Consider the following 17,371-nt stretch of genomic DNA (forward strand, 5'->3'; position numbering starts at 1 on the left):
CAGCACTTCATCGTTCCCCTTCAGCTGCAAAGCATGGGTTCAGAACACACGGGTCACTCAGTCAGAAACCCAGAGCAATCTCCTCTACCCCAACCAGGACACAATGATGCTGCCAAGCAGGGCAGGCGAGTTCTGGAGGGTTGTCAGCAAGCTGCAGAAGTCAGAGAGCACCTGTAACCTCACCTACACACCTACACAGACACCACGCACCCGCAGCATTTTCCCCTCCAGCAGACTGAGGAAAAGATTTAATAGGGAGAAATAAAGCAACTTGTGGGATTTTGTTACCACTGAGTTCAGAACGTTCTAGCTGTATCGCAGTGGAGTCAGAACAAGCCCTGCATATTGGTACAGCAGATCATAAAGGTCCTTGCAGAAAAGGCCCCAGAGAATGGGAGGATCCCACCTGCACCAGTAACACTGTCACCACGGTGGTCGGAGAACACAGTGACAGCAAGCTGTGTAAGGCAGCAACCTTGCTTATTAAAGCAGCTGTGTCGGGGCTGACAAAGGGATTTCTCTGTACAGTGGTTAACGATATTTGTGCTTCTCCTGGAGCACTCTGTTCACATCTGTACATTAAATGGAATAATGACGCCCGAGTGCTTTGTTTTCCCTTTTCCTTCCAGCAGCCAAAGCTGTCCTTAGGAGGAAAAACAAGAGCTGTAGGAAGCCAGCCGAAAGCCATCAAGAAGATGAAAGCCCCGACCGCTTTCCCAGGAGGAAGCCCCACGGAGCCTCCAGCCGGGAGAGCGCCACGGGCTGGGTCAGAGCCGGGGAGCCCCGCGGGCAGCGGGCACGGGAGGCTCCGGGGTGGGCGGGAAGGCTCCGGTGGGCGCGGGGAAGCTGCAGCGGGGCACGAGAGGCTCCGGTGGGCGCCGGGAGGCTGCAGCGGGGCGCCGGGAGGCACCGGCAGGACAAGAGGAGGCTCCGGAGGGCGCGGGGAGGCTGCAGCGGAGCACGGGGCTCCCCGCCCCCCTCCCTTCGCTGGCGGGAGGCGCGCCCCGGGAGAGTCGCACCTGACGAGAGCGCCCCGTGAGGGGCTCCGCCCGGGCTCCCCTCGACCCGAACCGCGCGGCACCCACCGTGATGCGCGGGATGTTCTTCTTGCCCTGGTACGACATGGTGCCGCCGCCGCCGCTTGCGCTGCCTCCGCACAAAGGCGACACCGAGCCCTCGCCCTCACCGGGGGCTCCGCGCCCCGCCCACCGCCCACCGCCGCCAGGGGGCGCCGCGACACCGGCCGCGCCCCGACACCGCCGCACTGGGGAGCGGGGAGAGGGACCGCACCCCGTGCACCGAGTAACGGGACTGGGACCGGCACCGGCACCACGACCGGGACAGGGACCACTCCTAGCGCACAGGGACCGGCACCGCGCTTCGGGCAGTGGGTAACGGGGACCGGCACCGCGCCCAGCTCACCGGGTACCGGGGCCAGGACCGCTCCCAGTGCACCAAATCAACCACGGTGACTTCAGAACCTTCCTTTGAATGGACGTGCTTTCCTCCCGGTTGCTATGTGTCCCTTGCACAATTACACAGTAAAACATGCTGCCCTCAGCCCAAAACATTCAAAAGGGAAATATTTTCTCTTTCCATAGAATCTCTTCCAGGTGCAGTCAGCTAGGTGTCACTCACATGCTCCTGAACCCCCTGGGGCCCAGCCATTCTGGAGCAGCCCGCTTCAGCTCCTAGCTGTCCCTCCTTCACACACCAGTGCTTTTGCAAACATCCTTCGGGATTCCCACAGTCCGGATAGGACCACGAGGCCTCCAAGAGCTGAACAACTCCATACTGCAGAGACTGCCCCATCCCTGCACCAAAGCAGGGAGTCTCACACCACAGAACTGCTCCTGCACCCCACAGCAGTGTAGAGGAGGCATCCAGCAAGGGAGAAGCTGTTTCTTCTCTTTGCCAGAAATAAATGAGGTTGAAACCAAACATGTCAAATGGAATATTCTAATGTGTGTACACGAGTGACTGCTGCTTCAAGGCCAATTAATTCAATCACTGCCTGATCCTGCAGAGCAATGAAGTGTCCTTGAGTTGGGTGGCTCAACAAGTGCTTCTCCATTCCTGGCGCTGGCTCTGCTCAGTGACCCACACGAGGCCAAGGTTGTGCAGGAGCTGCCAGCCGCAGAGGCTGGCCTGGCGGGCTGCAGGACAGAGCACTACCAGGGCTTCCATCCCTATGCCCAGCACCACTGCCAGCATCAGCAGCAACCAGGCAAGGCGTTTCACTCCTGCCACCTCCAGTGGATAACAGCCTCTCTCCAGTTCCTCCCTTCAAAGGCACGACGGAAATGCGGAGAGCCCAGCAGAGCGGCATGCATGCCCCTGTTTTGTTACCGATTATATCCAATTCTCTGCCTTTCTCTCACACTCCCTCTGACCCAAGTTCCCAGGTTTCTGCTCCCTGGCTCCCTCCCAGCCAATATCTCCCTTTGCTGCACTGCTTGTCTAGCAAGCCTTAGAAGAGCCAGCCTAGGCTGAATAACAAAACTGACCTGCGCTCCCTGAATCACAGCTGAGAGCCAGCCCAGCTGAACAAGCCAAGGTCCAGCTACATTTTCCAGCTTCTCATCCCTGTCTCCAGGAAGGCTGCTGGCATGTTTGGTTTTTGTTTCTTCCTCCCATTTCCTCCAGCCATCCATAGCAACTGCTCTGCAGCAGAAAAATCAGCTTTCTCCACCTTGTACCTCTTTGCAGAGGTGACAATGGAAAGAGTCCCTGTATGGAACAATTTTGCCCAAAGTAAAACAACAGAGCAAATGCAGCTCTACCTGGTCTCCACTGTGTTCTTCCTCATTTTTATGCTATTTGCAATGACATCTACATTTTACAGTCTTTCTTTAGGTCTGTTTCCTTGCACTTTTCAGAGCCGAATCTTTTTGTCATTCCCAGCTCACTCCTCCGAGTCCTTCAGACCATGCTGGGATCTTTTCTCTCCAGCTGGTAATGACAACATCACTGTCACCTGTGCACACACTGCCACTTTCCTCCCAAGTCACTGCTGATACTGGAGAAGTGTTGCTTCTAATACAGGTGCATACAGCTTCCCACTAGACAATTCAGACACCCTCCCCTCAAGACCCATATGATTTTCCTATGGCACTGTAGCCTCCTAGACAATTTGCAAGCTCACACTCTAGTGCTGGCAGCCCAGCCAACAGGGTGTGCACAGGATCAGGCCATTTCCAAGTCTCGTCCCCTCATGCACAAGAGCGCAGCTTCTTACAAGCTGCCTTGATCCAAGTATCCAGTGTGATAGTCACGAGCTGTCAGCTTCCAGCCCAGCCGCTGTGGGACTCCAGCTGCCCAGGCAAGACCATAAGCAAAACCTCTCTGAAAAAGCAAAGCAGCTTCAGAGCCCCCTGAGCCCCCACCTTTCCCTGCCCGGGAGGAAGCCGCCAGCAGCTTGCACATGGTTCAAGAAGAGCTACAAAAGCGGGACTCTGCTAAATCCTCCTGGGAGACCCATGTCTTGTCAGCTGCCTGTCTGCCCGTGGGACCATGTCCATTAGGAAACAAAAGCCCCAAAAGCACAGTCCATCCTTCTGGAGGCATGCCTGGCACACAAGAGACAGGCACTGCACCCACTCGCAGACAGGCAGAGCTAGGGTTGCCCTGCCCTACTGGAAGTAATGACATCTTCAACAAAAGGAAAAGAAAAAGATTATTTTTGATGGAGCCAACTATTCTGCTGCAGCCAAACCACAATGTTTCATTTCAATTTAAACCTACTGAAGTTTGCATTTGACACTTCCAACTACGTTCATCAAAAACACTTACTGAGTTTCCAGCACAACAAAGCCTCTTCCAAGTGAGAAAGCAGGGAGTCTTGCAAATCTCAAAATGTTTAGCTGCTACTCAGAGTATTACATTGTTTTCCCTTTTTTTCTTAAAATGGACATCTCAAAGTCATGCAAATCTGCAAGAACAGGAGACGTTTGCATGGCTTATGCAGTTTGTCTGGATCATACACTATGTTTGTTGATTGAAGTCTACCTGCCACACTGGAAAACATTTCTTCCTGATATCTAATCTAAATATCTCCTCTTTCAGACAACACCACCACCCCCCCCTTCCATCCTTGCACTCCCTGATAAAGAGCCCCCCAGCCCCATCTGTCATGACACAAAAGAGAAGCACCAGCAGAAATACTGATCTTGCAGGTTGTGGCCAGCCTACCCATGCCTCTGCCTTTTCAGAGGAGAGAGATCTGCTTCAAGAATGCTGAGCTGGATCAATGCTGGACTGAGTGATCAGTCAACTCATCTTTTTACATCTGGCTGCAAAATCCCCTGACCACCCCAAGCTCAGAACGAGCGCAGGAGGAAACCATGGGCTGTTGCCATGAGGTAGTGTGATAAATCAAACTATTTCAAAGTTAGGGTGAGATTTTTGGTAAAACAAAACTCTTTGCAGCAAGCAGGAACTCCTAATTTCTTTAGAAAACTGTCCCTACTGTGCAACTTACATGAAATCCAATATCTGCGTCTGCCTACATGGGGAGCGGGGAGTAATCAAACTATGCAGCTTTGCATAACTGCTGGCAATAATCTTCATCCCAGCATAAACAGCCACAGAATTTGCCACTTATTGTGCTTCAGGCATCAGATTTCTTAAAAAAACACAAAAAAAAATATGCAGGATTTTTTTATCACCAAAATCCATGAATTATAATATGGGTTTCACTATTGTATTTGCATTGCAGGAACTGGTTTAGTGCCTTGGGTTTGTGCCTATTGTTTGTAGAAATGCCAGAAATAATGTAACTCGAAGTTCTTCTCAAAAAAAAGTAAAGCCAAGCTACAAGCCTGCTCTCAGCTCTCTGCTGAGTGGGGTGATACTGAGGTTATGAATTAATGCCATCAAAGTGCTTTAAGATCCCTTCTACGAATGTAAGATTTTAAATTGTACTAAAAGGCAGTGCAGAACTGCAACTTTTAGATCACACTAAGTTCACTGGTAAGGAAAAGACTGATGTTGGCTTCATGTTTCTGCTATAAGTTCTGGCAATGGAAACAAAAAAGCTGAATGCTGAAGTCATAGCACATTTTACAAGCGTCAGAAAAACTAAGAGATAATCAAGTTAGTTGAAGCTTCCTTCTCTGTTTGAGGCAGCCCTGCTTGTCTTTCCAGGATTATCTCTAATGGAATCTGAGTGGTGTCACACAACTGGACACAATGAGGCATGTGTGACAATGGCTACCTACAGGAGAAAGCCAAGGACTGGCTCCAGCAGCTCTTCTGCAGAGGATGGATTTCTTGCCCGCTTTGGCTGCTCCTTTGCTTCCCCTATACTCCTGGCTCCTGCAAAGGGTGGGAGCCTTTTCCTCCCCAGCCGCCAGGCTGATGGAGCTGCCGGAGCCTGTGGTGAAGCTGCAATTCCATGTTTGTGGAACTACAGCCAGTTGCCTTGGAAATGACGACTTCACTGCAGAACCACGCAGCAGGATGGGACAAAGCGTCTCAGGGTGAGCATAACAAGCCAAGCGCTCCTGCCTGTGTTACTAAACAACAGGATGAAGAAGCAGGGTCTCTGCGCAGCTGAGCAGCAAGGAGGTACATGGAGGAGGCTACCACAGACTTCTGGTTTACCTGTTTCTCAGGTACGAAGCACAGAGGCTTCCCTTTGTCGTGTATGACTCCTTCTCCACTCCTCAAAGTGAGTTACAGCTCTCCAGTATCTATTCATATCTTAACAGCCCTCAGTGAAAATCCTTACCACATGAATCCAGAGTGTGTTGTCTGCGACCTACAGAGAAACTCTCTTTGACTTCATTATAGTAAAATAAGCCTTGTAATCCACCCTGGGGCAGCTCTTGAGGAAAACTGCAGGAAACTTCCCAATGGTAGAGTCCACATAGGCTGTTCCTGATGGAAACCTGCACCACATTATTAAATAAGGTCTCTAAGAATAGTCTAGATTAGAGCAGAATCTGGCTCCCAACACTGTGCTCCAAATCTGAGGTGCTCTGCAACAACAATCCTGCGGTAGCAAATCCTCAAACTGGGGAAAGTAGCCTCCTGCTTTCAGCAAAGAGCCCCTTGCAAGGCATGTCACTCATCTGGGCGAGTCCTGCACCAGGACTGGACACCAGGATGCGGCTGAGTCCAGAAAGCCCCTCTGCCTGTCAGGCAGGCACTGCACGGCCAGGGCCTCCTCCAACAGCCACTCCCAGCCCCTTCCCAGGGACTCTTCCAGTCCCTCCAGCAACTGGCAAAGCTCAAGTTCCTACTGATAAAGCAGAGGCACGGCACTCAACTGCTCTTAGCTGTGTCCCTTACTGTAGTGTAGCTACAGCTTCACCGTGCCCAAATCTACAACGTTTTCATGTCCTTGCAATAGAGTTTGTAATAAAGAAAAGTGGGGTTCAAACGTCAGACTGGGCCTGCGTCATACTGACAAGCTATACAACATCGCATTAACCCCAGGCAGTTACACACTGCAGAAGTCTTCCTGCAGAAATGCTGGTCCTTTAATTGTAACTAATGCCATTATAAAAATAAATAAATAAATAAAATGTGTGTTGATCTGTTGTACTCCCAAAAAAACTGTTCACTGTAAAAATCAGGAGATGCAGCCATGCCTGCTGCCCTGTGCACAGGCGAGTGCCTTACTCTCAGTTTTCCTAACAAACAAGTTGCTTGGACCAGGGGCAGATGACTTAACCTCTCTCTCAGATTCTTAGTCTGTGAAATTATTCAAAGAAGTCTGATCTGCCTTGACAAAAGCAGCTTTGTGTGCTCTGAATCTACAGAGTTCAACACAAGCAAACCCCCCTGTGGCTGTGCAAACAGACAGCGTGGCTCAGGATGCACAACGGGCATTTGCCACTGAGGCTGCCGGACTCCGGGACACTCCTAAACTTAAAAGCTTTAGTACCAAGCTATACAATTCCTTCCAGCTGTGTACACACAAGAATACTTACATGAAGCTTCTTAGAGAAGACACACAGGTAAAAAGGGGTTTGGTTCCTGATGCTTATGAAGTGGAAGGCCTCAGAGGAAGAAATGTGGGATTAGAAATCATCTGGAAGAGAGGAGCTGTTAAAGGAAAACCTCAGCTGCGGAGCTCCAGAGATAAGAGTCTACATATGACCTTAAAAGGGTCTGTTTCGAATTTTCAGTACGGATAATGAAGATAGGCTCACAGAAAAGCCTGAAGGAAAACACCACGAGTTTCTGCTTCTTTTCAATGAGCAGCAGCACAGAACTGTTAATGCAGTGGTCAGTTCTGCCACTGCTATCCAAATCATATGGACAAGGTGGGTACTGACAGGAAAAATGCCCATGCAGTTCCTGACTCTGTAAAATGGGCTGTGAAGGGGCAAAGCACAAGAAGTGCAATGAAGAAACCTCAAAGCAGCTCCCTGCCTAGCAGAAGGTCCCTACAGAAGAGAGCAGGCATTAAGGACAGTCTGATGCTTTTCCCCAAACTGAAACAGGCCAACGCATTGCACCTCCACCTCCACCTCCCTGCCAGGCTCCAGCTGGCGAGGCTAGTCCCCTGATCACAAACGTCTGCAGAACTCTGACACAACTACATCACTTCTTCAAGCTAAGCTGCCAGCTCACCATTTATTTCAGTAACTTTTTCTTCCACTTTTAAAAATGGGATTTTTTATTTTGCTGTGTTCACCCTTGAAAGTGCCTTTAAGATGACTCTTTATGAAAAAATTCCACCCCTAAGGGTGGACTGACCACAGGCCAGCTAGCAGCCGTCCTTGCCTCACACAGCAGTAAGCAATGGGCTCACTGGTAGCCCAGCTGAGGAATTCACTCATTACTAGGAACTTAATTGTACTCCTGCCAAACTCACGCGTGTGAACAGGGCCATAACCTAAAAAGCCAGAGATCTCAGCCTCTGGCAGAAAGATCTACACAGCTGGATGAACCTGATCGTGACCCTGAGTTTGGCACAAGTTGAGAAACTTTGTGTCTGATGATCCCTTCAGTAATGCCACTGCCAGATCCAGGGGACGCCCCTCACTACTCACATTTCTGGCTCGTGTCGGTGCGAGACGAGGATCAGCCTGGTTTGGAGGAACGACTCAAAGCCCTCAGTTTTCGGGGAAGGGGCAGATGTACCCCCCCCCCCAGTCTAACGAGAGCCGCTGTAGGCCACCGGATGAGCCGCCCTCAGCCCACCTCAGCCTTTCCGGGCACCGCGGGGCGGACCCGGGCACCCAGCCGGGACCCCACACCTCGAGACCCCTGCACCCCGCCGGGACCCCGCACCTCGCCGGGAGGATCCTACGGGAGAGGAGCAGCTGGGAGCCCGCACCGCCTGCGGGACCCGCTCGGGGAGCGGCGACTGAACTCGCGCCCCACACGCCCGCGGCCCGGACCGCCCGCAGGACCCGCCGGGGGTAGCGGCCACGGATCCCCCGCACCCCCCCATCGTTCGTACCGTGCCGCCCGCGGGGTCCGCGCGGTGCAGCCGCTCCTCGGCGGAGTCGGCGCGGGTCTCGACGGGTCCGGGGTCGGGCGCGGGGTCCGGCGCGGGGACGGGATCTGGGGCGGGGGCGCGGCGCTGCCCGACCCGCAGCGCGCCGAAGTCCAGGGTTTTGCTCTCGAAGGCGCCCTCGACACTGCAGAAGAGCCCGCCGCGCTTCTGCCGGGGCGTCCCCGCCGTGCCCGGCCGCGCCAGGTACACCGGCAGCTCCTCACCGCCTCGCCGCCCGCCCGACGCCATCCCGGCCGCACCGGAGCGGGGCGGGGCGGCCACGTGCGCGGGACCCGCACCGCCCCCGCCCTCGGGACCGAGCGGGGCGGGGACCCGGGGCCGGGCGGAGGAACTCCGAGAACGAGACCCAACGTCGATCCCGCAGCACCGGGAACAGGCGGGGGACCGCGGAACGGTTTGGGCTGGTAGGACCCCGGAGGCCATCAGCTCCGCCCCTGTGGGGACACCTCCCGCGGGATCGGGGTCCCCGAGCCCCGCCTCGACCCCTCCATTTCCAAAACCTGGTTTCTCCAAAAGCTGTACTCCAAAATCAAAAAAAAAACTCTCTTCCATCCCAGAGTGAACCCACTGCGCGTAAACCATCCTTCCCTCGCTTCAGAGATTATTTTTATGAACATAATATAATGTAGTGTCAGCTCTCGAAGAAACAGATTTTGAAGTTTGAAACTGTTGCTTAGAAATGAACATCTTTTAACAAAGTATTCTTTCAGCTGTCCTAGGGAAGAGAAGCGCTTCCAAAGCGGGGATTAGGAAGCCGAGAGGCGGTGCGCTCAGAGCCGCTCGCTCCGAGCTCTTGCCTGCCCGAGGAACGGGATGCTGCCCGCGGATGGGCTTTAACGGCGAGCACCGGGTGTTGTGTCCGCTTGGGCCGCAGCCCCTGGCCAAGCTCCTCATAGCTGCGCAGAGGCTTGGCTTCACGCGTGTTCCACTGTGCAAACACAGCCGGACACCGCTGCGTCTCCCAGTAGCGGCTAATGTAAGGTGTTGCTTTAGGAACTCCATTGAAACTTCAACCAAAGTACGGGAGCTCTGAAGGACAGGGAGAGCCAAGGCTGAGTCTTAAATACACTGACGGCCACGTAACCAAGTAGTAGCCTGAGAAACTGTCATGCAGCACAGGAACCGCAGTCTGACTTAAAACTCTTCTTCCAAGTGCTCATTTCTTTATACAGAACAAGCGTACATGGTACCTGGACTCAACATCCTGGCAAGGAATTTCCCACACCATATGTTTCTGTTACTGGTGTTGTCAGTCGGATTTTTTCCAACCCTTTTGGTGAAAACAAAGCAGCACTGTTGTTTCTGCCCATTCCCAGAAGGCTGGTGGATCTCAGATATGGGTAAATTCACATGCAGCCTGACCACCATGGAGAACAATGACCCTGTGGTTATGCCTAGAGAGGGAATCTGTGGTCACTGGATGATAGGGGAGGAAATGGTTTGGGATTGTTTCCTTCCTTTTGCGCTCTGGGAAGCAGTCAGCTTTTGTAATCAGGCTTGTACCAGTGTCATTAACTCAGCACTTTTTTTTTTCCACCTAAGTGGAACCATCTACAGGGCCTTGAATTTTTGAGTAATTAATTCAGGTCTGAAGGGTTAGGAGAAGAGAGGATGCATTACATATAAACAAAGTGTGTCAGCAAACTTGAATGAGTTCCTTTAACACCATTGCGTTACACAGTGGAGTAAAACACTGGTCAGTGTCTATCCTTGCTTTCCCTGAAGTAACATCAGTAACAACATCTGGTTGTTCTTGCAATCTTACATGAATTTTAATACGTGGCTGCTCCAGCTTTGTGGCTTCTCAGGCTTCACCACTTCGGGCTTCATGCCTGCACCAGAGCCCCACTGCTCACCCCACCAGGGACGCATGGCCGGAGAAGAGTCCTGTGCTGCTGCCTGTGTGATGCTTGCTCTGACATGGCCAGTGCAGGGCAGCAGCTGAACAGAAGCTGAAAACAATCTCAGACAGCTTCTGCTCCTAGCAAGGGAGAAAATATACACATCTGCGGATTTCAGAGCCAGTGGGCAGAATACTTGAGACAGTGCACAGAGCTGCTGCCTTCCAGTTCCCAAGGAATAGATCCTGAGGAGGTGAGCCTTTGCAGGACACAAAGCGTGCTCCAAGATGCAAGACTGCCCCACGGCTTTGTGTGCCAACTGCAGGGAAATCAGAGCGAATCCCTTCTTTTGGTTGGGACCTCTCCATATGGATGTGTAGCTTTATGCAGAACTAAAATTCCTTGGCACAGGCCCTGGCCTTTGTATGGTTCTGCAAATGTGCAAAAGTTTCAGCATTGTACTTTAATAGCAATATTTATTCAAATCCCAATTCTAGTGTTTATCTTTCCTAGCGCCTGGCTGCATAAATGGCTGCACTGAAGTTACGGAGACCAGTGAAAGAGTAGGGCGGCTCTCCTAACAAGAGAGGGTTTTAAAGTCTGACCCTTAATGGAAATTACTTACTGTATAAAAGACAAACCTTTACTTTATTTCTCAAATTGTAATTCACTTTTAGGATTCTTTGTTGGGTGTTGTAAGGCCTCTAATTCAAGAATCCCATGAGAACTGAAGTTTGGGCTCAGCATATGTTCACTGCAATAGCCTGGCTTTTCAGCCCAGCAGGATGCATTATTTATATTCCTGCCTGTCTCAGATCAGACTTGAAGCTTTTAATTATACAATGACAAAATGTCTGCCTGCTGTAATTAGGCACATTTTCTTTTCTTTAAATCACATGTTCATGTGCTAGTTGACAAAAATTTTTTTGAGGCAAACAATCACCAATTGTGATCTTCAACTCCTGCTGGCAAACCAGATCTCCTCTTGCTTGGTTTGCGCAAAGCAGATGAGAGATACAAATCAAGGATGGGATCCCATGGAAATGCTGTCTTCCCAGCCTGGGCCCCTGGAGGATGGAGATGACAGGCATTGGAACTTGGCTGCTGCTGCAGGACCTACCAGAACCAACACATCAGCCCTGCAGAGCGTTTCCTTGGCTCAAGGACTGCGTTCACCCCTTGACCCCAGAAAGAGAGTGCCATCCCTCCCAGTCCAGGAGCCTGAGCTGAGCTGGCCAGATGGGCACTGCAGGTCATATCCTGGGAGAAAATAAACAGGCTACTGTTCTGATTTAAGGCACAGCATTCATTTATGGGAAATTCCATTTTGTAGTGACAAGCTTCTGCTTTACATCAGATCAGACTGTGTCTTCCTAGTTGAGTATGAACTGTTTTTATTAAGGAGCACCCAGAAATGGAAATCAGTCGTGTCATGCAGTGAGCCGCGCTAGTTATGAATGGGGGGAGTGGTGTGGCCTTCGTGGAGATGATCTTCAGGCAAATCCCTTTCTGCAAAAGGATTAGTTAATAAGATGGGACATAACCACCCTGTCTGGGGTGGGCATTCTCTTATTCTGTGTACTCAGCCCCCTGTGTTGGTTTCCTTTGTTGTTCTCCTTATCTGCTGCCAGAGCACCAGCTGTGTTTCCCGTTAGTCCTTGTGCAGGCAACCAAGGGCTCCTGGTGAAGACTGCCCAGTCTGCTGAGTAACCAGTGAGAGGCAGAGCTCACAGTGGAACCGTCACGAGCATTTTCTCAGAGGCTGCCCACTTACAAAGCATTATCTTTTCAATTTTTGAAGAGAAATTTAAATTGCCGACTGAACTGTTCAAACAGCAAAGTTATTGACAGAGAAGTCGTACTTGATGACCTTGCCTGCCACTGCCAAGGCACCGTTGTTCTCTGCTGGGTATTTTCTGATCATTTTGTTCATTCATTTTCCATTTGTCACGCTGGCAGGCAGTTTCTTAATTGGATAAACTCTGCATCCTCTGCTGGCAAACTTCTGTGCTGGTTCCCAGATGCTCTACACAATGTGTTTCTGTCTACAATAAAGACGGAAAAGGATTTTTTAAAAAGTGAAGCAATTCCCAGATTGTGACTTCTTGTTCACATAATCTTGCCTGTTCCACTGAAATTTGCTCAGTCCACCAGGTTAAGATCTTGCTGTGTTTCCCTTGCCTCACTAACAAGGGGAATTCCACTGGCCCTCACTTTTGCTTTAGGCTGCTTGTGAAGCAGAATCACAGCGCTAAATACTGCAGCTGAACTTTATCAAACAATGGATAATTTTAGGATCAATGGTAAACATCAGGAGTTCTTCAGTCAGGTGATTTTCACAGACATCTATCAGCTGTCAGAAATCAAGTACTATGTTTCAAAGCATAAGCTAGCAGATGACCAAAAGGAAGCTCCTCCCTCTGCATACAATATGATAGAGACTTACACAGTGGAGGCTGTGCATGTTTGTGAGACGCCAGAGGCCTCTGGTGCAGCAGCAGAAGCATGCACGGTGGCAGATGCGCTGGGGAGCACCATGGGACTGCTGGCATACAGCGCTTGCATGCTCTCACTGCTGGAGAAGTTCTTTCCCCTCCACTTTGGTAAATGAAATGCCTTTCATTATTATACCAAATTTTTTGTCATCAGCCATCTGTGTTGACAATGACCTGATGCTCTCTCCCACGTCACTAAAGGGGATGAGACACAACGACACTGCTGACGTGGGGGTGTTTTCCCATGGCCATGATGACCCCGGCACCAGGGCAGCCCCACGGGGGACAGCCCACTGGTGGGACCCATGGACCTGAGTCAGCAACTCTTCTCAACTAGACTCCACTCCGTCTCTACACAAAGCCCTTGAAAGTGCTGAAGCATCTGCACAGATGTCTCTGCCCCACTGAGAAGAGGCTCTTGCCTGCTCAGGGCTCATGTCTATGGCACTGGGTGCAGCTCTCCACAGCCACCCCAGTGCTGGTGGCCTGGTCCTCAGGCCCTCAGCACCAGCCAAGGTCCAGGCACACTCCCAGAGGCCAAGCACTTTGCAGAAATCAGATAACTCCCAGTGCTTCTTAGCATTGTGTGTCAGCTGATGTTCTTTTACCCCAGAGAAACACAAAAGCTTTGGCAGGAAGAAAGTCCTCCCAGAAAATCACAGTATTTAGTGTTTAGCTTTTTACTGTTGCTTCTTTTTCTGGAGTTACTCAGCCTCATTATTTGAAGGAAACAGGCTGTTGACATCAGGTGAGATTTGACCCCTCCTTCAATGTTCACAAGCTCAAGCAAAGGAGAGCTGTGTCCCGAGTGAGGACATTTCCTTCCTTCATATCAAATCAATGCAAAATAGTTTTACACTGGTTTTCCTGCGGGCCTGGAGGCAGCAGATTTTAATTGCACATAATGGGATATAAGGACAGCATAACTTTGTTAGCATGATAAATGCATGTCTGGTTTCATAGCTTATTTGCTTCTAAGGTCTGCAGGTTCAGCTGGAGAAGAGCTGAGAAGCAGTGGGACAGTGGCCAGTTAACACCGATTTCTTTGTCCCCATCTGCTTCCTACAGGGTCTGATAAAACTGCAGCCCTTTATTACAGGCATGATAAGTAGCAATGATGAAATGAGTTGGAGTGATCTTGTTTCAGGCAAAGTTAGAGCTGCCTTCTCTTACTCTGCAGACCTGATTTACCAGGCTGTCCTGTTCTAAGAGACTGCCAGCCAGACAGGATTGTTTTGCTGATTCTTTCTTGCAGCAATGACAGGACAGCCTCCAGCGCTACATTTCATGTGCCTCAAAAAAAGTCAGGCTAAGGATGAACACAGAAGAAACAGTGAAAGAGCCAGACATGACAAGAAAATCTGTTTGTCCTACTTACATTTTGAGGCAGTGGTCAGAGACAGGTGGGTTCTCTCATTCCCCAGGAGATGACACATTCACGAAGGGCAGGCTGCTGCTGAGCCTGCTGTCTCCATTGCCTGATGCTTCCAACAGCATGCTCCAGCTTCTAAACTTCTGGACATGGTAGAAGGTCAGAAGACTGATCGAGTTCTGCTTAACCTTCTCTTTGACATGATGATTGTATTGTTGTCCTTGAGAATAAACTACAAGGCATGTTTTTCAGTCCTTTGTGGCTGGAGAGGACCAGTTGAGAGGGTGAGACGATAAAAATCTTGCCACCTCACCTCTACCAGTTTTGGAAGAAAAGTTTAGGGGGGGTAGGGATTATCTACAGCTTTATGGGATTACCGTGTTGCACAGACCTCAAATTAGCACCAATGTTTTGTCTTTATAACACATGTTCATACCCACCTGCTCAGGATGAAGGGTTCTTTCCTCTCAGCTGCTTTGACTTCTCAACTGAGAGCTTGTGAGTGCCCTACCACAGACAGACTGCAGGGGCAGGAATTAAACCTACTCATCACACCGCAGGCTTTTGCCTGCTAAGAGGGGCTTGTGCACCACAAAATACCATTGTGCTGGATGTCACCACTCTAGGAATTTAACTGAGTGTGAGAAAGAGCAGAGAGAGAGCAATCAATGAACAGATACAGAGCCAGATACTTTCTGGCTGGAGAGGCTGGAACCCAGGGTCCAAATTGCAGCTTTTTGAAGCAGACCCTTTACAGAGCATGGGTCAGTTAAGGACATCAGTCGCTGTGAACTTTCAAAACACAGTGATGTCTTTTGGACTAGAAAACTGTGAAAGGCAGCATATTAGTCATCTCCCTAAGAAAGCCTGTGAATGTTGTATCTGTTCGTGACAAACCTGGGATGTCTGAGTTTGAAATCAGTCTGCACCCCAGATGTGCTAATGCCTGAACTGCAAGATTGCTTTCGCACATCCCATAGAACATCCAATATTTTAAGAATGTAAGACCCAAACCCGCCAGATTAACTATTTGCAGTCTGTGAAGCTAAAATTCTTTCCATTTCACAGGACACAGCAGGTTACTTGTGTGGTGTGGCCCTTCTGCCTCACTGTGTTTGCCTTTTCCCTTTTCACCCTTTCTGACATGTAGATTGCAATATGAGATGAGGCCCCATGTGTGTCACACATAGACGAGTGCAGGTGGTCAAACAGTTTTCTGTACAGTATCCATGGTATGTTCTCACAGGTTTAGACTAAGTGGCTGCGCAACATTAGAATATTCACATCCTTCATTCAGTGCCGAGGCGAGCTGATAAAATCCAAGCAACAGGTACCACGGTGGCCTCTAGAAGTTTCTATGCTAAGAATGTAAAAACAGAGGCTTGTCTTTCCTGCTGGTCTGGGATGCTTCAATTCTTTTCACAGCCCCTATCAGTCAAGCAACTGAACTACACTGGCTGGCTTACCTGGGGCTTTGGGAAACTGGTCACTTTAAGAGTTCCCCGTTTCATGTACAAAGGAATCCAAATTGATGTAGGTTGTTGTCTTTTTATTGTAATACTTGGTGGATACTGCCATTCTTATCTTCTTCATTCTTTTCGTTCTCTGAATTTGCATGGAAAGTGTGATGCCAATGCTTTCTAACTTGTTTGAGAGAGTGTGTTGGTTCTAGATGAAAAGGTTTATGCAGAGTGCTTTCTGAGCATTGCTTCTGGAACTCAGGGGGATTTAAACTCCATTTCACACAGCTGTCCTCTGGCAGCTTTTCTCTGGCTTCTCTTACAATCACATAACGTGTGTGCCTTAACCCTGTTAGGGAGTGTGTGCTGTTTCAGCACTTGCCTCTGTCTGAATCTGCAATTTATTTATTTAGACCTGCACAGTAATAGTTACTAACTCATTAGCATTTTGTCTTTGAGGATTGCAAAGCACTTTCCACCATGATGAGGAAGACCAGAGAGGTCCAGATTTTCTCTGCAGAGCTTGAACAACAAGGGGGTCTATGGCAGACCCAGGAGAAGTGAAGCGCTGGGGAGAGCACAGGCACTGGCAAGGTATACTGGAACCAAGGAAACACGCTGCTGGGAACAAGGTAAGGGAAGCCCTGAAAGATGCTGCCTGAGAGAATTACCAGATATGTTGGGGCTCACCCCAAAAATATTTCACATGTTCTACATTGATGATGAATGCTATTTACACTTTTTAGAATGTTTCCATGTTTTTAAATTAAAGATAGTATCCCAGCTTGCAAACCCAGGACCTGAGAGATAATTGTAGTCAGCGCTACTCCTCAGAATGAGTATGTAGAATTTGCTCAGCTTGCACTCATAAAAATATTTTTAGGTACCTAATGAAAACGGACTGACTTTTCTGTGTGCTGAGTACTTCCAAATCTGCAACTTGCCCTCCTCCTTTTTCGGTTTACTCTCTCCATTAATCTTAAAGAGCCACCCTGTTGTATTCTCTTCATCCCTAACAGGAGCACAGATCCCTAACTTAGAAACTGCTGTGAAAAATGTTGTCTTTTGCCAGCAAAGTTTCTGGAAGGGCGGTGAATTCCCTGGTGCAGGGGAAAGGCAGTGCTTTCACATCTCCTCTCTCTGTCTCCAGGAAATGAAGATCATTATGCTTATCCTGGACCATGCAAAGCAGAATAATAAACTTGTTTTGCACAGCATGTTTTGTGTCAGGTTAATATGCCTGAATTTCTGGGATGGTTGAAAACATACAAAGAATGTACAAACAAAAGCCTTCCAGTTCCAGAAGCTCTTCCATTCGAATCTCTGAATGCACATAACCTAATTAGGGCTATTATAAAGAAATAAAAATTAATGAGCCACTATTATATGATCCTTACTGCATATATATCGTCATTTGTTCATAAAGGAAATTGTCGGCTCAAGTCCTGAGCCGCTAAAGCAGCTGGGAGTCAGCAGCTGCTAAGGAGCAGATGTGTAGCTCAGCCAAGGTGATGCTCTGACCCGTCAGTGTGGTTTCAAAGAAGCCTGGAGATCAAGACCACAGCAAGAAAGCACACCAAGAGTTTCTGCTGTTGTTAACAATGGAGAGAAGCATCTCCCCCTCCAAGAAGTACTGACAGGTGGCCTCAGCCAGTCTGCGGTGTAGGTGCTGGACACCGAGTTGAAGCACTTCAGGAACAACGTCAGCTCACACAAAGGGTCGTCAG

General features: G+C 49.7%; 1 protein-coding gene across 2 annotated transcripts in view; it reads right to left on the bottom strand.

Annotated features, from left to right (window-relative positions):
- Positions 1–8,835, bottom strand: part of DPYSL3 (dihydropyrimidinase like 3) — a 29,165-nt gene extending 20,330 nt beyond the window's left edge. The window contains exon 1 of one of the 2 annotated variants that reach the window (XM_054079454.1): positions 8,420–8,835. In XM_054079454.1, coding sequence (XP_053935429.1) covers positions 8,420–8,704 — 285 coding nt within the window. In that variant the 5' untranslated portion in view covers positions 8,705–8,835. Of the gene's footprint in view, positions 1–1,085; positions 1,218–8,419 lie in introns of those variants that run through there. The other variant, XM_054079455.1, reaches the window with a different exon arrangement.
- Positions 8,836–17,371: the final 8,536 nt, after the last annotated feature.

This window comes from Cuculus canorus, chromosome 14, assembly GCF_017976375.1.
Source record: "Cuculus canorus isolate bCucCan1 chromosome 14, bCucCan1.pri, whole genome shotgun sequence".
Lineage (NCBI taxonomy): Eukaryota > Metazoa > Chordata > Aves > Cuculiformes > Cuculidae > Cuculus > Cuculus canorus.